This window comes from Saimiri boliviensis, chromosome 1 (assembly GCF_048565385.1).
Source record: "Saimiri boliviensis isolate mSaiBol1 chromosome 1, mSaiBol1.pri, whole genome shotgun sequence".
NCBI classification, from domain to species: Eukaryota; Metazoa; Chordata; class Mammalia; order Primates; family Cebidae; genus Saimiri; species Saimiri boliviensis.
In genome coordinates, this window is record NC_133449.1 from 8,696,647 (window position 1) to 8,720,222 (window position 23,576).

At 41.2% G+C, this 23,576-nt stretch overlaps 1 protein-coding gene across 3 annotated transcripts in view; it reads right to left on the reverse strand.

The window, feature by feature from the left end:
• Nucleotides 1–22,846, reverse strand: part of MBOAT2 (membrane bound glycerophospholipid O-acyltransferase 2) — a 146,930-nt gene extending 124,084 nt beyond the window's left edge. For 2 of the 3 annotated variants that reach the window (XM_074393752.1, XM_074393744.1), the window contains exon 1: nucleotides 22,659–22,846. Coding sequence is in view for 1 of the 3 variants with exons in the window: in XM_039461203.2 (XP_039317137.1) it covers nucleotides 22,659–22,733 (75 nt within the window). In the remaining 2 variants the exon portion in view is untranslated. The remainder of the gene's footprint in view (nucleotides 1–22,658) is intronic. The other variant, XM_039461203.2, reaches the window with a different exon arrangement.
• Nucleotides 22,847–23,576: the final 730 nt, after the last annotated feature.

The window sequence follows — 23,576 nt, forward strand, 5'->3', positions numbered from 1 at the left end:
ATATAAAAAGTGTTAACTTTTAATTATTCGATTGGGATCTGTGGTATCTTGCCTTTGGGATATTTAACCAATAATCGCTTACATAATACACTAAATGAACCAATTTAGTTAGGCATTTTTAATTTCTTACTTTTCTTTTTTAGAATTTTTAAGTTTTCAGACACTGCTACCAAAAAATCACAATAGATTATTTTGCCTCAATGTCACACACGATGAATGATCTTTTGGTAAATCAATAAAATAATCACTAGGATATACATTTTATAAGAACAGGGATTTTTATCTGTTTTGTTCATCTTGTCCCCCATACCTATTCCCAGCACATTATCAGCTCAACAAGTATGTGTTGTTAGATATATGCAAGCTCATGTTTCCTTTTATCTTATGCAGATCATTGTATTATTCCAAATTTAGGGGAGTACTGTCAATATGTGTAATCTCTTCTTGCTATTGCTTGATGCCATTATAATATTAAGCATGAGCTGAACAGCAATTGTAAATAACAACTTTTTGACTTCCAAACTATTCAGTAACAAGTGGCAAATCAATGGCAAGAGATCAACCTAGATTCTTGCATAAGGTGTGATCAACATAGATTCTTTCATGTCGCGCTGACAACGCAAGACTCAACATGGAGTCTTAATACACAGACTCCACTACTAATACACCTAACAATAGTGTCTGCTTTACGGCTAGGGAGAAAGCCACAGATGGAAAACCATCTGTGCATCCCAGACTACAGACTGCCAGAATATCACATTTTATACCAACCCCAAGGTGAATGTTAAATAGCCCTACACAGCTGATAAAGTCACCATAATTAAGTAGTCAAAGGCAGCAATCATCAATCATAGAAAAGTAGCTCAGTTTTGGTATGCTGCAAGTAATTTATACTAATGAAAATTAAAGTAGTCAAGTTTGTGAATAGTTCAATAAAAATTATTCCTAAAACATTACTCTTGTCCTCAGATTTATAAGAAAAAAAGCAGTAGAGATGCAACTAGTTTGTGGGAACTATATATAACACAGTGAATACAAGTGGGAATGTGTGCCATAGGAATGCACCTACCGCATCACAGTAGGCTGACAACAGCGGATCTGAAGCAAGCAATTCACCACCACGCAATCAACCCTAAAGACAAATCCTTGTTCCAGCCCTGACCAAGCAACCTCGAGCATTTACAACCTCTTTATGCCATAGTTTCTTAATATGAAAAAAAGAATAATCCCTATCTACACTTGTAGGTTATAAAATTTACAAAGAAGAAGAAAACAAGCAAACATGTACATCTGACTCTTTGAGCAACATGGTCTGCCTACCTGGCCAGCTGGATTGAGGCAGAACAGGTTCAGAGCCCACTGGCAGAGCTCCAATACAAGGCAAAAAAAAAAAAAAAAAAAAAAAAAGTCAACAGGCAAGTATTTAAAAACCAGAACAATCTTTTTATAAAATATTATGCATTATACCACTCCACATCCATCAAGATGCCTACAGTCAAAAAGATAGTAAGTGTTGACAAGAATATGGAGAAACTGGAATCCTCCCACACTACTGGTGGGAATATAAAATGGTCCAGCCACTTTGGAAAACCGTTCCTCAAAATGTGAGACATGGTTATCATATGATTCCCCAAATTCCACTCCTAGGTATATACATGAGAGAACTGAAAACTTAAATCTACACAAAAACTTCCACAAAAATGTTCACAGCAGCATTATTCGTAACAGCCAAAATGTGAAAACACCCTAAATGTCCATCAACGGATGGATAAATAAAATGTAGTATATCCATATAATGGAATATTATTTGGCAATAATAAGAAATGCACACTGATATGCAAAGATAGATAAACCTTGAAAACATTATGATAATGAAAGAAGCCAGACACAAAAGACCACATATTATATGATTCCACTTACATAAAATAGGCAAATCTATAGAGAGCAAAAGTAGATGACAGGTTGCTTAGGGCTGAGGGATTTGGGGAAATGGGGAGTGACTCAATGGTACGAGGTTTCTTTTTGTGATGAAAACACTCCAGATTAGACAGTGGTGATAGTTGCACAGGTCTGAGTACAATAAAACCACTGAAATGTACACTTTAAATGGGTGAGTTGTATGGTACGTGAATTATATCTTGATAAAGCTATTAAAATATACTGTGCATTATCTTTGCATAATAATTATAGCTCTCAGCCATCAAATACGTCTCTTCAAGATGAAATAAAGATATGCTGTCAGATGAAATAAGGATATGCTGTCACCCCCAAGAGCCCCATTCCATGTAGTTCACAAGATCTTGTCACAGCCCTAGGCCCCAGGAACAAGAGTCTTTCCCAGGACATTTCTACCAGAGCCTCAGAGAAGACGATGCTCTCCCTTCCCAAAATCACAAGTGGAGCTGGTTTCAAATGACCTGCTTCTATGACAGGAGGGAATGGGCCAACACTTGAAGAAAAGCTGAATGTGAGAGGGGGTGGGGCAGTGGGATATGGAGGGAGGAACAAGCAGAAAGGAAAGAAAGGACGGGAAGATAGAGACAAAGTACACAGTATTTATTGTTGGACTATCTGCATCCAGCCATGCTGGCTAGCTGAAGTGGGTTTCTGTAATTTGCTTTAGGGGCGTCCTAATATGTTATTTCATTACAAACTATTTCCCTACTTAACTGATGAACTTTGTAAAGATCTATACACAAAACTAAATCCCAGGCCTTTTGTATTTAATAAAAAGACATATGAAACATTGGAAAGAGCACACATAACTCAATGGTTAATGAAGACAGACAGACGCAGATCCAAATATGAAGTGTGGGCTTACCTAAGTGACCCTGGGTACACACCATTCAACTTCCCCAAACCTTAGTTACTTCTGTAAAGTGGGAGCCCAGGTTTAGTTTCCTCTCAGATAGGCTGCTGTCTAGATTGAGTGAGATAACCCATGGCAGGGTCTCAATACAGTACCTAGCACATGAAACGCTAACATATGGCCCACCATTACTAGTAATCAACTTGTGATTTATCACAGACGTATTTATAGCATAGTAAAGTTTTGTTTTAGAGCAAAGACCAGTAGATAAGACCTAGAGAAAGCTATACCACACTTTACAAAAAAATATTTCTCATTCATTTGGAAAGCATTATTCCTAAGGTATGTCTGACTTTGGTCGAGTAACTTTTTCTTAGCCTTCCATCTGTAATCACTTTTTGAAACCACTCCTCATTTGCAAATAGTTCTAGACAACTGTTTAGATTGCTAAGCTTTCTTTGCTTATATGACATTGGGTACTACTGCACCCACCTGGCAAAATTCCCTCCATCCATCTACTTCCAGTGGATATCACTAACTTAGCTCAGACTTAAGATCTCCCCAAAAGTGACCATGCAGTCAATCCACCTCTGAGTTTATTCATTCATTCGACAACGATTTAATGAGAAAATACTATGTGCCAAGTACTGTACCAGGTGCTAGCGATGCAGAGGAGAATAAAACAGGTGCCTCTTCTCTGTGTTCTCATAAGGACCTGTCTGTCCTTCCTCATCAGAACACATACCACTCTGATTTCCAATTTCCTAATTACTTCTCTGTAACCCCTCAGGGACTCTAAGCAACCTGAGGGCAGGGACCATAACAAATCTGATTTCACTGCATCACAGTTTTGAATAATAATTAATGGAAAAAAATTGAAATAGAATGAGGTGTCTGCACAGCATAGCCACGGTACAACTATCTGCATGGTCAGAGAGACTCATGCATAGCAACCTCTGAAACGACTTTACAGGTTACTGAGACTCCCATCTGTGCAGAATACAGCCTGCCACTGAGGTACTGGCAGCATCTAGAGCTTGATCCAAATTATATGATACAGATATAAAATTATATGATACAGATGTAAAATACACATTTATTTTCATAAATTCATATTGTATTTTCATTGCAAATCTGTATATACAAAGTAAGGAAGAATAAAACTGCACACAGACTAGCTAAAATGGAAATTTCTTAGGTGAAATGCACCAATTCCTTACAAAGATCGAACTACTATAACTCACCCAATATGAAATAGATAATTTAAATAGTCTTCTAACTGTTAAACAATTTGGAATTTAAAATCTCCTAGAAAAAAAACATCTCTAGGCCCAGATGGTTTTACTAGAGAATTCTATCAAATGTTTAAAAATGAATTAATACGAGTTTCACACAATCCCTTCCAGAAAACAAAAGAGAAAGGAATCCTTCTCAATTCTATAAAGGGAGTGTTCCAGACTTATGGAGACTAAAAAGCATGCAAACTAAACACAACTGAGATTCTGCACTGGACCCTGTTGCTACAAAGGACTTGATGTGATAACTGGCAAACTTAAATAAAGTCTGAAGATTTGATGACAGAAATTTATTAATTTCCTAACTTTGATGGTCATTTTGAGATTACACAGAAGAATGTCCTTTTTTGTAGGAAATATGACAAAAGTATTTAGAAGTGATGGGGCAACATTAGTCAGCAACTTACTCTCAAATGGGCCAAGAAAATGTTCTCTAAATTGTACTTGTAACTCTTCTGTGAGTTTAATATTGTTTTAAAATTTTAAAAAAATTATTTCTTAAAAAGGTAATATAGGAAGATATCTTTACAATCTCAACATACAGAAGACTTTCCTAAACTACATACAAAAATATCACAAATCATGAATAAAATGTTATAATTTCAATCACACAGAAATTAAGAACTATGAATAGAATATTATTCCGTTTTTTAAAAGGAAAGAAATTCTGGCTTTTATGAGGTCCCATAACATACCCCATATGTGAAAACATAAATTACCTTGAAAACATATGCTTAGTGAAATTAAGCCAGTCACAAAAAGACCAACACTATAGGTTTCTACTCACATGAAGTTATCTACAACAGTCGACTTCATAGAAACAAAAGGCCAGAGGTTATAGTGAGGGGAAAATAGGGAGTTGCTTAATGAATATACAGCTTCAGTTCTGCAAGATGAAAAAGTTCTGGTGATCTAATATACTTATCACTACTGAGCTGTGCACTTACAGATGGTTAAGAAGATGGTAAATTTCATGTTTATTACCACATACATACATACATTTGTGGTTAACACTATGAAGAAAGCAAGGAAATGATGAACACAATATTCCAGAAGTCATTCCTCTCTGAAATGGGGTCAAAAAAAGGCACACATGGAGCTTAAAAGGGTTTTCCTTAAGTTGGAGCGCAAGTGGCTTTCATCATCCTCTAAAAGCATACATTCTCCTGCAAATCTAATTTTTAAAACCAACTCCTCAGGAAAGGGAGGATGTACTAGTACAAAAAGCTCTAAAAACAAATAACCAGCAGAGAGGAAAAGGAAAAGAAAAAACATAAATTCTCCCAATATTATTAACTTAAAATTCGCTTTTCTAAATAATAATGAACCAATTTCTATAATGATTTAAAGTTCTAAGTGGTACTGGCCAAATTTTATTTAATTTTATATAACTACCTTTTAAATAGGGAGCCAAATACCATGAATCCGTCAGCTTCCCTATCTTCATCACCAAAACAGGAGTCAGACAGGAAAACCAGTCATCCCCATTAGTCTAAAAAAGGGGAAGCAGAAAGAGGTGCTGAGGGCCAGTGCTCTCCTGGAGAAAGACGGAAGCTGGCGGCTACACAGAATGCAGCTTGCTCAGAAGCCTCCCACTCCTAACTGGTTTCCCTCTAAGAAAAAAAAAATGTAAGTCTCAAAATATATGCACATAATTCCTTAGGGGAAAAAAAACTAAAATTTCTAGTTCCTTTTCTCAACAGCTTTAAGACATGCAAATCAAATTCTGAATCTTCCACCGCTCAACTGGCTATATTAGCTGGGACTCGGGTTAGACACAGAAAGGTCACACTGATGCTGATGGGAAAATCACCTACATTTTACTCTTTTTATTTGTACTCATAATGTTTTCAGCGGGGAAAAAAAGGTTGATTTAAATTTTTTCATCATTCTAATCAAATTACCACAGGCTCTTTATTCTATCAAACCAAATTCCTATTCTGAAAATAAATGGAATTCTTTAAAGATAAAATGTGTAACCCCTAAATAGAATCTTGAGCCCTGCTCTATCCCTGAACTCCAGACTCACATTTTCAATGGTCTACACATTTATACCTCAAAGTCTAACAAGCATCTGAAACTTAACATAGACCAATGGAGAACCTTTCATATCCACCTCTTACCATGCTCCAAAAGGCACTTCTCTTCCAGTCCTCCCCACCCTGTCCCTAGCTCCCCACAATTATCTGCCTAGCTGCTTAGGCCAAAAACTTAGGAAGCATCATCCTTGAGTCTTCTTTTTTTCTCATACCCACATTCAACCCGCCAATAAGTCATATCAGTTCTACCTTCAAGTATATCCCAAATGAAGCCACTTTTCACCACACCCCCCATTACCATCATCACCGAGCCTAGACTAGACCACAAGCCAATGCCTCTCCCTGATTCAACTTTGCCCTCTACATAGTAATGAAAGCTTCTTTAGAGGTAAACCAGAGTGGCTAATTCCTCCATTCAAAGCATTTACAGCTTACCCCATGCATAGGCTGCTTCTTCCAAAGACTGCAATATGGAAAGTGGGAGTAAAAAGAGAAACTTTACAATGGATCTGACAGACACTGCCTCAGCCAGGTGATCAACTAAAATCAACAGTCATCAGTCACACTGAAAGTACACACCCTTGGAATGATATGATGAAAACAACACTTCATCTTTGTGGTGTTCCTCTCAAACACCCATAAGCACAGACTCATCATAAGAAAAAAATCTGATAAATCCCACTGGAGACATTCTACAAAATCCATGGCCAGTAATCCTCAAAACTGACATGGTCACCAAAAAAAAAAAAAAGTCTGAGAAACTGCCACAGTCCAGAGGAAGCTTAGGAGACACAATGACTAAATATAATATGAACTGGGCGCAGTGGCTCGCGTCTGTAATCCCAGCACTTTGGGAGGCTGAGGCAGGCTATCGCTTTTGAGACCAGCCTAGGTAACATAGTGAAATCCCATCTCTACAAAAAATACAAAATTAGCTGTGCCTGGTGGCACATGCCTGTAGTCACAGCTACTAAGGAGGCTTAAGTGAGGGTATCGCTTAAGCCCAGGAGGTCGAGGCTGTGGTAAGCTGTGATCGCAAGACTGCACTCAAGGCTGGGTGGTAGAGCAAGATTCTGTCTCAAAAACAAAACAAAACAAAACAAAAACAAAAGTAATACGGTAACCTGCATAACATCCAGGAACACAAAAAGAACTCTATAGACTGAATGTCTGTGTCCTCACAAAATTAATATGTTGAAGCCCTCATCCCCAGTGTGATGGCATTTGGAGATGGGGCCTTTGGAAGGTAATTTGGATTAGATGAAGTTGTACAGGTAGGGCCCTGAACTGACTGGACTAGTGCCCTTATGAAAAGAGACACAGAGGGATTGCTGTCCCTTTCAGCAAGAACACATCTAGAAAAGGCCACGTGAGCACACCCCACAACGGGAAGAGAGCCCTCACCAGAACCCAACCATGCTGGCACCTGGATCTCAGACTTCCAGTCTCTGATCTGTGAGAAAATAAATTTCTGTTGTTTAATCCACACAGTCTATGGTTTTTTTTATGGCAGCTAACACGCACAAAGCTTAACCTTAAGCAAAAACAAAGCAATCTATCAAATAAAGTATAGAGTTTAATCAATAATAATGTATCAATATTGTTTGTAGAAATGATTAGATGACACTCTCAATCATTTTCAGGAGTTGACAAAGAAATCTTTGAGATTTACCTGGCTGATATTCAGCTTTAACTCAATGTTGATTTTAACACTATCATTAGACATTTGACCAAAAATGTGATTTGATGAGCCCCTATTTCACGCAATTTTAGTTAACACACTTCCAGCACGTCACCTGCATCCTTCAGTTATGCTCCTTTCTCACACCTGACACACCATCAGCCAGCTAATGTCAAATGAGTCTACTGCATCTAAAGAAATGGTATTCTGGGCCGGGCGCAGTGGCTCAAGCCTGTAACCCCAGCACTTTGGGAGGCTGAGATGGGTGGATCACGAGGTCAAGAGATCGAGACCATCTGGTAAACATGGTGAAACCCCATCTCTACTAAAAATCCAAAAAAATTAGCTGGGCATGGTGGCGTGTGCCTGTAATCCCAGCTACTCAGGAGGCTGAGGCAGGAGAATTGCCTGAACCCAGGAGGCGGAGGTTGCAGTGAGCCAAGATCGCACCATTGCACTCCAGCCTGGGTAACAAGAGCGAAACTCCGTCTCAAAAAAAAAAAAAAAGAAAAAAGAAACGGTATTCTGGGCCTGCCTCATGGGTTCTATTGTTGCTCAACAGAATAATTTATGAGAGCATGCTTATTACTAAATTAGCCAATTTTATTTTCAGTACATCTTAGTAAATAATAGAGGCAAATAAATAAATAAATAAATAAATCCTCAAATAAGTATACCAACACTGCAAAACTCTAGAGAGGACAAAACTTAGAAAGTGAACTTTCAAGATGTGGGGCTGCATCATCCCACGAGAGCTATAAACGTTCAATCATGAGCCCATGGATTTCATAGTAGAAAACTGAGGGCTACTGATGCCTAATGTATTAATATGCAGTTGTCCATAAGCCAGCCATGTGAAAAAAATAGGAAGTGTCCAAGTGTCCAATTCTCTGAAAGGTAATCACGAAGAACTGGACTTACTCAGACCACTTTTGGGTTATTCCAGAAAGTTTGCAGGCACGTAGATGACAAACTCTTTAGCAAGCGCAAGTATCCAGAAATGAAGCTGGCTGCCCTAACAGAGAGCAAGCTCTGCACCAGCCTAAGTGTTCGAGTACAAGCCAGATGACCACCACCTGAGGTTTCCTAGGGAAAATTTTCTTTCACACAAGCAGTTTGCACAGAAGGTGCAATGGCAGCCATAGCTACCATTTCTAGAGTACTCATTACACAGTACACTCTTGTGCACCCAGATAAACTCACACGGCTTGTAAGGGATGCTATGTTGCAGAACCACAACTGGAACACAGGCTGACTCCTGAACCCATGAGTTTAGTCACTATAATCTACATATATGAAATATATTTGTTTTTTCATTCACTGTATCATCAAACCCTGCCAACTCGACCCTCTGCTCTCTGAAATTTGAGGCCTAGAAAAAAGCCGGGTAATCAATAAATACTGAATGAGCTGGCTGTCCCTTCCTTACACTGCAGTTTCCTTAACTAGAAGTTGTATTTTTACTCCAGGATTCCAGGAAAATTCATACTTTTTCCTTCATTTCACTAGAGCTAAACTCCAATATTACACATTTATCAAATCTAGAAATAGAGACAAAATAGGGAAAGTATTTTTAACATTTTTATGTTATTTCGTAGTGGTTCCTGCTTTCAATAAAATACAAAAAGGAAAACAATCCAAGTCCAGCTGCTGCACTATTCCAGTCTTCTCTGTCTTTGCTGACATGCTACAAACATCCTTTTGTCTTTAATATACTGAGTATTTTAATATTAATTTCTAAGAATTTTTAAATCTACTGAAGTGTTTTCTTCCCAATGTGATATTCATTTAAAAATTATTTAATAGACCACTTTATAATCCTATAAAGTAAAACTCTGAGTCTATGCCAAAAACCTTCTTGGAATATTTCTCCATTAATTTATATTTCCTGTACCTTAAAAAGAAACTGAGTCCTTAGAAATGAATTCCCTCAATTCATATAAAAATTGCAACAGACAATACAGTTCCACAATTCCTAAAATTCCACTCTCTAATTTTGATTAGTATATCAGAATTTCCATTCAGAGGCTCAATGTTTGATGCCAAGTTTACCAAAATTTTCCTTTACTATGTGGCTTTAAAAGTATTTTCCAAGAACAAAAGGTGAAAACATAACTAGTTTCATCATACAGGAAATATACAAGGACTATAATTACAGCACCCAACATTATAAGCTTATACTAAGGACCCCTTAGCTGTCTCCAAAGATACTAAGTACTAGCTTGACAAACCTCTACCCTGTCCTCTACATTCATCTTCTTGGTTCTACTTACAATCCAAAAATCTCTGTCATTGCTATTCTTGGGATGCAGCTAATATGAACAGCTGTGTAAGTCCTAGTATTAGAAAAGGCATGCTGACACTCACAGTGAAGTCCATCGCAGATTAAACCTAAACTCCGAAGCTGGTAACTCCAGAGATATCGCAAAATAAAACATTTTGGCCAAAAATCAATACACATTCTAGGAAAACTGAAAAATTAACAGGGGCTTATCAAGACCTTTCCAAGTATTTCTTTATTCCCCTCCAGCTAGACATTTTTTTAGTGTCATATACCATAAAATAGCCTTGACAATGTAAACCAATTAATAATAGTAATACTGGATCTGCAAAAAGGATAAAATGATAGTAGTATGAAATTCCAACCTTCCACTGTAATGGGGTATTGACTTTCAAGATTATTTCCAAGATGTGATCTTCTCCAAATGAAAAGAACTAGTCAGATAAAATTTGAAACTCTTTTGGCCAATTTAAGGATAAAATTACTAAATGGTGAAATATAAGAACTATATCTTCAACTACTGCTTGACATGGGTTTCAAGCATTCTGTAGTCCTCAGTGCCCCACTCTGGTTATAATCTCATTTGTCAATGTTTCTTTTAAGTCTCAGAACACAAGTGTACTTCAGATTGGACTGAATACCATAAACTCTAACAGAAACTGCTACCTCATTCCTGGTGGCCAATAAGCTAAATCTAGTCTAGATGTGTTGTTAGGACTCAAAAAGAGAAAACTTAAAATGTTACCCAAATTTTTAAAAATCGTATTTAAAAAAAAAAATCAAAATTTCCATCTTCCCTTGACAAATCAGCTTTAGCAGCACCAAGTCAACATTCCTTTATGTTCACGATTAGCAAAAGTGGGTAGGGGCTTTCCCTTTAGACAGGACATGGGCTTGCAGATGGTCATGCTGTCCATACCTCAGAAAACCCGTGCAACTGCCTTTACATTCATGTTCCTTCCCTGGTACCCTCCAGGCATCTGAACTTGGAATTTATGTTGGCATTAGCTACTTCACCTAACCCCATGATCTGGTCAGCTAAGCAACACCATACAATAAACAAAAACTCCCAGGGCTTGTTAACAAAATATACATCTGGTTCAAGTCATTTTCGTCTAAATAATTAATTTCTAGACCTTTATTGCACATCTTTCCATCTATCTTGAAATTTAATATTGTTCAATTAAATACATCCAATTTTAATTACTATTTATTGAGTACCCAGTAGATAAGTGGTTTTGTAACTACTTGTTCTGTAAAAGGCAGCACCTCTCTCCATTCATTCTTTTTGTCTAATACAGAGACAAGGTCTCACTACATTGCCTGGGCTGATCTCAAACTCCTGGACTCAAGGATTCCTCCTGCCTTGGCCTCCCAAAGTGCTGGGATTACTGGCATGAGCCACTGCACCTAGCCTCTCCATTCAGTTTTAACAAGGAAAGTGTCACTTGGATGTTTTTCATGTATGTATTGTAGTTTTAGCTGTAATTTAGTTTCAAAAAGAAAATTAAAAGAACCAGAATGTTGTATGTTTTTTTTTTATAAGCAGGGAGCTACCTATTTTAATACATACTATACATATAATTGAATGACTTAAGTACATCTAAAATTATATATTATGTATAACTCTGACCTTCCACTAACACCTAAGTCTGGCACAGAAAATCTCCAAAACCCAATAAAGTTTCTATAAGATAATGGATTAAAATGGGATGCTACATCTTTGTTCAATGCCTACACAGAAGCAAGGCATGCTGGTCAGAGTTTGGGACTTCCCAGAAGAATGTGGTCCACAGGATTGGCAGCTGGCTGGTCGCCTGGCTCCGCAGAGCTTTCCCCACTCCAAGGGGACACAAGTTTACCTGCTCCTTTGAGCTACTTTGGGAGGACCTGTCAATGACTCATCTGCTGCTGCCCAAAAGCCAGGCTCCCCTGGACTGGATGGATGGCTGAAGGACATGGAGGCTGGGTGAGGTACCTCAAAGGAGTCTTTCTGGAGAGCCCCACTAAAAGGACACTGAAAGTAGCAGTCCTTTGTTCTTTATCGATAAAGACAATTGTGCAACTGTAGGCTTCTTTTATCTCAATCTCTTGATTAAAATGGTCATAAAGCTTCTCTTTCCAACCACACGTGACACTGTAATCATCCAGCTGAGAATACTGGTACTTCTCAGAGTTATCTTCAATTCTTTTTTAATAATCCAGCCAAAATCCCCCAAAATTCTTCAATGCTTTGCATGTCCTCAGCTTCCTTTTAAATAACCCATTTGAAAAAAATAAAGTCAGCCAAAAAGGTTTCTATCACTCACTTCTTACCTAAGAGAGACCTGCTGCATGGTCCTTCAATGAGCCTAACCACCAAACACATCGAAATGCTCACAACTCCACAGCAGTAAGAGGCACAGACCAGCTGCAAGAGAGAGCAGCTGCAGTGACCTGAACCCAATTTGGGGAGCTCAGTCTGTAGAGAAGCTTTTCAGCCAGTAAAGTGAGTGTCCACAGATTCCCCAGCCCCTAACCAGCCTTCTACCTGGCTCAGGAGGAGTGAGTACCAGTGGAAGAAAGACAGGGAAAGTACACAGTTCCCAGGAAAAGTCCCCTGGAAGCACCCAGTGTGACCCCACTAGACCACACCCTCAGAATCTGGTCATCCTAACTTCCTCAGCAGGACCTGGCCCTTGCTACCAGGATAAGTGCTCTAAGGAACTGCGGTGTTATAAGTCTGAAAATCACTGCATTCTACTGCAATCACTTTCTCCCTGTGTCTTATATACCACCTGGCATACATGAGACACTCAACTACTTGTAAGATGGATGACGGAGAACACTCTCCTACACTCTGAAGAATGTGAAGCCTTTAACAGCACGGTGCCCTGCCCTGGAAAGGCACTTAAAATCAGTAACACCCAAAGCACCAGATTCTGTCTCTGTGTGTATCGTCTCCTTAGTGCAAATCACAACTTGTAGGGAGGGACCTACCATGTGCCCTATTTTATAGACAAGGAAACTAAAGCAAATAAAAGATCAGCACCTTGCCAAGAGCACACGGCTAAGAGACAGTCAGAAGCTGAGCCAGTCTATGCTTTCATCGCACCAGCCCTGCGGACTCCAAACATATTCCACACCAAGAATGGTCCTAAGCAGACGGGACACAAAAATGAGTAAGCGGAGGTCCTTATTCTTAAGGAATTTAGTTTGGGAGGGAGAATTGTAAAGCAAGCAAAACAATGCAACGTTCTAGGTGTTATAGCAGGGCACGAGGGGACTGTTTGGAAGGCCCTAACCAACAGGGTGACCCAGTCACCTGGGAACATCAGGCACACTCTTACAGCACTGCTTCCTGGAGTTGGAGGGAGATTCACATAAGACAAGAAGCCAGTGGAGAGGGGCCAGAACGACACATGGAATCTTGCCATTAACTCCTTCCTAAGAAAGAACTGGATGACACTGGGTTTCTGCTGTACAGAGACGGGACAGGCTGGTTAGTCCAGAGCAAAGGAGAGAGGTGGGGCAGGACTACCAGGGGCCTCTCTTCTCTCAGTCCTCCAGAACACTGACCTCAGGACATAAATGCTGCACAGGATATGAGACAGCTGCGTGAAGGGGTCCCAAGTCATCAGTGCAGCTGGAAGGCCTGCAGCCTAAGGCAGAAGTACTACAAATACTTAGGGCAGGTAGGTATAGCATGCACAAATGAACACACCATGCATGCAAGATGCCCAAAAAGGGAGGAAAGGACAGGGCAAATCTTAAAATGCTTCATCAAGAAGGCAGAGGCTTTAGCTGACTATTGAAAAATACGGATCTGCCAAGCCAAAAAGTGTAGCAGGAATTTCAGGAGGAAACAGCTTAATCAAAGGCAAGGAGTTAAAAGACAGAAAATGTATTGAGGAGAATTTTAAGTAATTGAGTCTACAAGTACTTCAAGAAGCAGAAAGCCAGGATTTAAATTCCAGCTCGACACTTCTGCATACATGGCTCTAAGCAATTTACCTGGCATGTGTGGAAAGAGTGTGAGAGTTTGCCAGGGGTCAGGAGTTGAATAAGCCATCCTTCCAAGGTTCTAAACCTACCCCATCAGATAGAGGCTCTCAAAGGTAATCTCACAGTGAGAACAGAACTGCCATATAATCCAGCAATCTCACTACTGGTTACAATGAGCCAAGATTGAGCCACTGCATTCCAGCCTATCTCAACAAATAAACAAGTAAAATTATAAAAGGAGGGAAAAAATAATCAGATGGAGCAGGCTGTCTCACAGAGCAGGCCAAAAGAGACACTTACTTAGTCCAGGCCTCCCATTCAGGAAGAACCCCAAATCTAGATTTTCAACATTTTCTACACATGAGATTATATAAACAGTCACCAGAGATGCAGTGACAGGATTGAAGGGAGATATGTACATCATCCAGCTTTAGTCTTGTCTTGTTTCAAAGCCAAACTGCCTACAGCAGAAGGTACTATGAATTTTATTTTTCCCAAATCTTGTGACTATACTGTCAACAGCACAATTGCACTGCTTTATATTTTAGTGGGTACATGTTAACATGTTAAATATAAGCATTTTTTTAAAAATATATTCCATTTTAATAGACTTTTAATAATACGGAGAGCTTAAAAACTTTGGTCCAAGTTTCTTATCTGTGATGGTGGTCAGCGGTGGGGGTAAGTAGGAGCCCTGTCAAAAATGCAGACTCCCTGGCCCTCACTGGGTAGAGCCTAGGAATGTATATTTTTAATAACAATCCCAAGTGATTTTTCACACAAGTGGTCTCAGAGCTACACTTTAAAAAAGTACCACAATGGCTCGGCAACATGGAAGCTGTGAAGAGTTTTAGGCAAGGAAGTAACTGATGAGTTCTGCATGTCTTAACATTTGCCACTGGATTTGGCTGTGAGTGTCAGAGACAGAAGCCTGATTATAATGGTTTTAAAAATGAACTGGAATTAGGAAATCAACTATGCTTTCAAAATCCATGACTGAGAATAAAGACACAAAATAAGAATGTGCATAAAGGAGTCTGACGACAAGGGTTTTTATTTGTATTCATAAGGTAGAGAAATAAGTAATACTGAAGTAACCCTAATGTTCTGCATTGTATTTAAATGCAATCCAGATCCACTCCCCTCTCTATTCTGTTCCCCCGAAGCTCCAACTTGTCCTCTGAAGTAGACCCCAGCAGAGGGTGAGAGGATAGGAGAAGTAAGAGGCAGGGGCATGCTCTCCCGGCCACAGCCCTCACTCAGGTTCACTGTAGGCTGGCTGAGTCCTTCAACTGGAGGCCACAGCTCTTCCTCCCGTGCTGCCAAGCAGCCCCTGCTCCACAGCCACTATCTTGGGGTTCTGCTCCTTCCTTCCCCCTTGACCCTCCATGTCTAGTACAGCTGGCTCAGTAACTTTACTCTTCCTCGCTGATTTACAAAGACCCGCCCACATCTTTGTAAATAGTTCTTTAAGTTACCTGGTTGCCTTAGTTACCTACTTCAATCTGTCTCTTACTAGAACCCTGAATGATACATATAACATTAAGCAGAATGTAAATGCCAGAACACTGCTAGATCCAAAATACTCTCATGGCTCAAATAAAGAAGCAGTCACATCAGACAGGACTCAGAAAAAGATTCAGATGCAAGGTGCACTGAATACAGGAAGAGCCATTACGATTGGGAAACCATGGCAGAAAGGGCACGTCACCAGTGCCTGTTCCAATCTCCTGAATCCTGAGCAGTTTCCACCATTAGCTGCCCCGCCCTTGCCACACACTACAAAGCCTGCTTCAATCATCCATATTATGCATAAAATTCATTAAAAGACCACTCTGCTGAGGGTCATTTTATGGCTTGTTTTATTTTAAAGGAATCTCACCAAGTGCTATCATTGTAGAGACCCACCTGTTAAACCAACTGGAGGCAAAAGCTGTGTGTAAGCTGCTTTATGTCCCTGGAAAGTTGGCCCTCATGGCCCCAATCAACAGAGATGAAGCCTATTTGTACCTACACGGGCAGTAACAACATAGGAAGTGTTTTTAAATCAGGGAGACAAAGAGCTCTTAAAGCAGTAAGGAAGCAGAAAAACCACTTTTGACTCCAAATTCAAAACTAAATTTTAATCCTAGTTTAATCACTGTGTGGGCATATGACCGAACCAAGCCTTGTATTTCTCTTCCTAAAAAGGAAGTCCTAAAGATTAAAAATGAAATACATATGAACAGATGTTAACTTCTCAAAACAAAAACACAAATAAATTCCAAGAATTTCATAATTTGTAAAGAGGGAGGAACTGTGCATCAAACATCTACTAGAAGCCTGACATTTCACATCAATTATGGTTTCAATCTTCACAGTAATCTACAAGTAGGTACCACTACTTATTATCATCCTTATTTTACAGATAAGGAAACTAGGGCTTAAAGAAAAATATAGTATTTTGTCAAAGAGTATAAGGCTGGCAGAGTCTGGCTGCCAACCTAATCATGCCATTTCTACTACGCCACTACCCTACTACTTCCTGTTAACGAAGGACAATGGAATACAGAGAAACCTATATGGGCTGCAGCTGTCAGGGCTTGTGGTATTTTACTTAGCTGCCCTGAATTAAATAGACAGGCAGTTTCAACTCTCTTTACTACTGAAAACATCTTCAAAATTCAGTAGTTCACTTTCCTCCTCTAAGTTTTTTTGTTTGTTTTGGTTTTTGGTTTTTTCGTTTTTTTGTTTTTTTAAGATGGAGTGTCACTCTGTCACCCAGGCTGGAATGCAGTGGCACAATCTTGGCTCACTGCAACCTCCACCTCCTGGATTCAGGCGATTCTTCTGCCTCAGCCTCCCAAGTAGCTGGGATTACAGGTGCCTGCCACCACGCCTGGCTAATTTTATTTTTTTTTTTTTTTAGTAGAAATGGGGTTTCACCATCTTAGCCAGGCTGGTCTTGAACTCCTGACCCCATGATCCACCCGCCTCAGCCTCCCAAAGTACTGGGATTACAGGCAGGAGCCACCACACCCAGCCCCTCCTCTAAGTTTTCATTTATTATCTCTCCAACTTGGACCAGAAAGAATTTGGGCAACTTCATCAGTTAATAAGACAAAGAATCATGGAATTTTAAAACTAAGCCCAACACACATAGAGGAGGAAACTCATTTACGTACAGTAACATATCTAAACTTGTTAACTGACAGGGGCTAAAACACAGATTCGAGATTCTCAGTCCCATATGCCTTCCTGATGAAAAGGAATCGTCCACAACAGACTGGGTATTTCAGTGTTCTCATGATGAAGTCTAACGCTCATTATGGGTATAAAAGTAGACAGAAGAGACAAATGAGTTAAATATTGATGTTCTAAACCTAGAGTAATCAAACAGAAAGTTTAAAATAAATCTTTGATCTGCTTGTTTTGTTGCCATTCACCTTCTCTTCCTAAAAGTCATACTCTTAAGAAGACTCAATAATGAGAACTTCACTTGTTTCTTCATCTACAAAATGGAATTCATCATAGTACAGACCTGCAGGAAGATTAAAGAGGTTAATGTTTTAAACTACTCTTTTTCCTAACATCAACTTCACATCACTGGTTATCTGTACAGTGCAGGGGGGGAACATACAGAAAGTATCAGTCAACGAACTGTTCAAAAAGGAAATAGATCTCATAAGCCCACACTGCTTTCTCCCCCTTACTCACATCAGCATTTTCCCTGTGTCAACCACAACCCCTAGCCCTTCAGTGTTGACTTCAGGGGCCTGTAGGAAGCTGTTGCTCTCCACCTTTCCCTCCAAAATATGTTGATAGCTCAGATCGAAAACAATGATCTACCAAAAATATTTGCCACATACTATTTAGACTATAAACTAAAATTGACCTTTATTATTCAAATGGTAAAACCATACATGCGTGCACACACACACCCATGAAGCTAAATATTTCAGGCCTTGAACTTTATCTGACTTCACAAGGTGTTGTGAGGATTTGATTAAATAGCATAATCTGTGTGAAACAGCTTTGAAAACTGTATAAGTGTCAGACATTATAATTATTATCTGACTTTGCAGGATTAGTAACATATAACCGTTCCTCCTTCCCCTTCCCCCTCCAAACCTTTCAAAATATCCTGAGTCTCCATCTTGCCCCTCTCCCTGCCCAGAATTCAGCACATCATCTCTAAAACAATGACCCCTGTCCCTAAACATGGCTGTTCAATGACTTTATACAGGCCAGCCTCATCCCTAACTGGCCTTCTGCCAAGTATGCCATCCTGGATATCACATCACTAGGGAAATTTACTCTAGTTTCATAGCAGTAATTACAGCATGATGAGAAATAAGGACAGAAAATTGTTAAAAAGGAAAGAAAGAGCAGGGAGGGAGAAAGAAGGAAAACACTGGATAGCAACCTGAATCTGGTAACTTGGAGTTAGGCAAATCGATGTAAAAGAGTATATGATATGTTAAGATTTAAAAACACACACACTAAAAAATAGGTTGATCTGGGACATTTAATTATTTTCTTGTTTTATTTTGGTATTTGGTTTTGAGTCTTAAAAATCCAGCACATCAGCAACTATTAATAATAAAGAACACAGATACCTTCAATGATTCCTTACATTGCCTAAATAGCACATTTGGCACAGCTCTTTCTCAGTCCAATTCCTTCCTCAAAACCCACTTCTCCATACATTCCTTTAATCACAACCACCTACCAAACATTACCCTAGAAATAAAGTCTTCTGGAAAGCAAAGTCTAGAAAGGCAAACATCAGATGCCAGATACTTCCCATCTTAGAGCATCGTGTAACCTCACTTGATAATAGATTCTGTATTTTTATTTAAATTTAAGGCCTATTGAACAAACACTATGGCTACCTCAAGGTCACTCTGGAATTCTCAGTAAAAATTAAACAACCCAGGAGTCTAAGGCAAAATCTTTTGCTTCTTTTCTTCCCTGGCCTCAGCCTAATTGCAAAACACTTCCTTCTTTCTGCTACCTTGCCCTGCAAGGTGCATTCTTACATTACATGCAGACCAGTAATTTCCATCATCTCAGAAATTCCACCCTTACCTAGTAAAAAGTTAATTGTTTTCCTTACACTAAAGTCTCTCTCTTCCTCTGACATCAAACAACTGCTTTTATAATTTCCTAATTTTTCAAAACATTGTTAGTTAGCACGCACTAAATTAACATACTAACAAGTTATATTTTTACACTTTTCATTTCCTGACTTGTCTTTTTCCTGTTGAATCACTTTATCAGATTATAAAAAATTCGTAAGCTTTCTCTCAACTTAGGCTAAATTACTTACATTATAAAAATTTTCTATTTTGCTCAGTTTTAAAATAGGTAAATGACTTTAGTCATCTACTTTTACAAAATGAGCTTTTATAGGTATTCCAACAGCTTCATCAACAAGAAAGTCAACTCTTATGTGCTTCAAATAAACAATTTATTATCACCATGAAAAGCTAAGGTTTGTGTGATATTAATCCAATATTTTAAAGACTTGCTCAAAGAGAAAACAACACAAAATACAGTCATGTGTCACTTAATGATGGTGCTATATTCTGAAAAATGCATCATTAGGCAATTTTGTTGCTGTGTGGACACCATAAGGTACTTAAACAAACCTAGATAGCATAGCCTACTACACACCTAGGCCAGAAGGTACAGCCTATTGCTCCTAGGGTACAAATCTATACTGTACTGAATACTGTAGTAACTAACACAATAGTAAGTATGTATCTAAACATTTAAAGGTACAGTAAAAATACAGCAAAAAAGATTTAAAATGACACATCCATATGGGTCACTCACCAGGAAGGGAGTCTACAGGACTAGAAGTCACTCTGGGTGAGTGAGTTGTGTGTGAATGCGAAGGTCCAGGACATTACTGGACACCACTGTAGACGTCATAAACACTCTACATTTACGCTACACTGAATTTATAAAATATATTTCCCTTCCTTCAATAATAAGTTAACCTTGGCTTACTGTAATTTTTTTCTTTTTAACTTTTTAACTCTTTTATAATAACAGAGTAAAACACACATTGTACAGTTGTATAAAAATATTCCTTATATCCTTATTCTATAAGCTTTTTCCTTTTAAAATTTAATTTAAAAAACCATTGAAAACTAAGACACAAACACAAACACTAGCCTAGGCCCACACAGGGTCAGGATCATTAATATCACTGTCTTCCACCTCCACATCCTGTCCCACTAGAAGGTCTGCAGGGGCAATAGCATGCATGGAGCTGTTATATCCCATAATAGAAATGCCTTCTGGAGTATTTCCTGAAGGGCCTGCCTCAGGCTGTTCTACAGTTAACGTTTTTTTTTAAATAAACAGGCGTATACTCTAAAACAATAAAAGGATAGTAAATACATAAACCAGTGGCACACTTAGCATTATCAAGTATTATGTACTGTACATAACTGTATGTGCTAAGGACTGGCAGCACAGTAGGCTTGTTTACACTGGCATCACCACATGAGTAATGTGTTGTGCTACAACATGACAACGACTACAGCTTTACTAGGCAAGAGGAATTGTTCAGCTCTGTTATAATCTATGGGACCACCATCAGACATGTCGTCTGATGACCAAAATGTCACTATGCAGTGCACGACTGTGCTATACAAAGTCAGTAGTATACACGGCTGTACAAACTTAGAGTAGTCCCAAGGTACCAACTCAAGACCTGTAGCTAACAAAGGATGTCACTTTCCCTTGATTCTCCTGCTTATTTTAGTACTGAAAAGAACTTTCTCTGGATGTTTAAATGAGTTCATTAGTATCAAATCAAGTTAAACAGCTATAAGCATTATATAAATGAATAGGTATTACTAGCATAGTGAAGAAAATATTTCAGCATGGCAGGGACGGGTAGGGCAATGGCAGAAAGAAAGAGCGGGGAGAGAAAAACGAGAACGTCTCTCTGAAAGAAATGCCCATCTCTCCGAAAGAAATGTAAATGTATAAACCTATCGCCCAAGCTCCTCATCCGCAAGGAACTTTTCAACAGACACCCACCCTGCATTTGCTGATACACTGGCAGCAGCCTATTTAAGGCAGGAGTGTGATATGCTGAAAGGTCATACACTGCACACCAGTGTGGAAACGTCAGCGAGAATCCTCCACAGGGCCAAGAGGATGAAAAATCCTAAATTCTAGTCAATTTATTAATAAAGAGAGAAGAATATTTTCTTAAATACACGATTAATTTCACCACCACACTTTATTAGCATGACACACATTAGAACTGTTGTTCAAGATAGATGGGGATAGATACTTTACTATTTATTACCCAGAAGTTATGACTGCGATGTGAGATTTCAACAGAAGCCACAATTGTTTAACACCCTTTCGACATACTTAAGTTGATTTTATTTAAAACAGTATGGCACAAGGCAGCTAGCAACCTAATGTCAGGTTTCCAGACTGCTGCTACGAAAAGCCATCTGGACAAGAAGGAATCCTGTATTGAAACAAAATCCCTGAGGACTAAATGACAGCAGCACCTTCAAGTTCAAGACAGTGAACCAGTATCCCGTGTAAAGTGCAAACACTTCCAGGTTAAGTACACTTGAAATCATTGTAAGCAAAATTTCCAAAGTTAACTATCTTTAGCCTGGAGCTAGAGCAATCACCTAACTATACCCCCACCCCATCAACAATTTCCCTAAATCTCACTCTCACAACAAAATACTTCCAAACTTTCTCTTCTGAGTAAAATGGCGCTGCTTTTCCATCACAATGCTATTTATTTCTCAGTAATCCGTAGGCCCTTTAAACCATCAAATTCGATTGGCCTCATTTAAATGCCACCCTTCCCTAGACACTGTCAAGAGCTTTTTTGAGGGCTGGGCCAGGAGGTACCGTGGCTGCATCTATCGACAAGGTTGCAACTTTCTCAGCCAGAATCCTGGGATTAACTCCCTCTGACTTTTCTTCATAACCTGTCTGCCTTTCCCCAAACTGTTGCCTCTGTCTCTCTTAAGCCACACTCCAACGCAAACTGTCCCCAAAGTGCTGTAGCACTTAAGCCTCTCCGGGCCCCTGGCACCCATCGACGCCGTCTCTAAGGCACCCTGCACACGCAGACCCAAGCATCAGCCTCTCCGGGGGTCGCTCAGAGCCGCGCGCGGGGCAGGCAGCACCACCGGCCTCCCCAAAGCGCAGCTTTCCGCACCCCGTCTACACCCCGGTCCCTGCGCACCTGGGGCTGCCCCGGGACCCGACCACGGGGTCCGAGCGCCGCTGCCGCGGAGGGAAGGAACCGCATGCACACCCGCACGCCCTAACGACCACCCTTCCCGGGGGCTGTCGCTGGCAACAACGCCCGGCCCGGGGATGGGAGGCTGGGGGCGCCCTGGGGAGGGAGGGGGCTCCGGGACAATAACCGGCTTGGTGTCCCCTCCCTTCCAGGCAGTGGCGGACAGGGGGGCACTGGGCGCCCGGCCCCAGCCCCCACCCTCCTCCCGGGCCCCCGGTCGGGTGGCACCGCGGCCGACAGGGGCGGCGAGGGCGCGACGCCCGGCGCCGGGGCGCCTCGGGGTACCTGGTCGATGGGTAGCTGCACGGCGTTGCTGAGGGGCTGCAACAGGGTGGAGCCCGTGGTGCTGGTGGTGGCCATGGCCGGGCCTCCGCGCTCCGACAGCCCGCGCCGCTCGCCCGCTCGCGCTGCGCCGGGCAACGACGAGGATGGGGATGCAGCGGCGCGCCCGCCCCTGGGCCGCCCGCTGTCTGAGCGCGGAGCGGGGAGGGCCGGGGAGGGGCCGGGGGCGGCGCCCGGCTCGCACCTCCCCCTCCGCCGCCGCCTCCGCCCGCGACCGCCGCCCCCAGCCGCCCTGCACCGGCGCGGCCCCTCCTGCCGTCGTCGCCGCCGTCCCCGCCCCGGCGCCCCCGCCGCATCCCCCGCGCCCGACTTCCAGCAGCTTCCAGCGCCCCCTCCCCACCTTGCGCGCTCTCGCTCCAGACAGCTGCGCGGCCCAATCGCGGCGCGGCGCCCCGACGCCCGCAGCCAATCAGAGAGCGCCGGCCGCGCCACGCGCCTCCTCCGTGCCGAGGACCCGGGCGAGGGGGCTGAGGCGCGGCCCGGGCAGTTGCCGGAGGGCGGTTGGCGAGCGTCATGGGGCGCGCTCCTCGGGTGGGAGCGAGGAAGAGTGTTTTTGCCCCGCACCCCTCGGTTTCTCCTCACTGGAATGTCGCAGCCCCTCACCCCTCCCTAGGAGGGACGGCAGACCACAAAGGGTCCCGGGGTGGCAGCTAAAGCCGGGATGTGAGGGACGCGGCCGAGCCAGCGCAGGGGGCAGTTTGGGGACCAACGGGGGGGGCTGGGAGGACGACACACCAAAACGGCGACCTGGCTGAGAAGCCCCTTTGTCTGCGAGACTGCCCGGTGACAGCCCAAAGCTGGGAGCAGCCTCGAAGTCTAACGCTTTCGTCGCTTCCAGCCTCCCCGGCCTTTGGGCGGTGG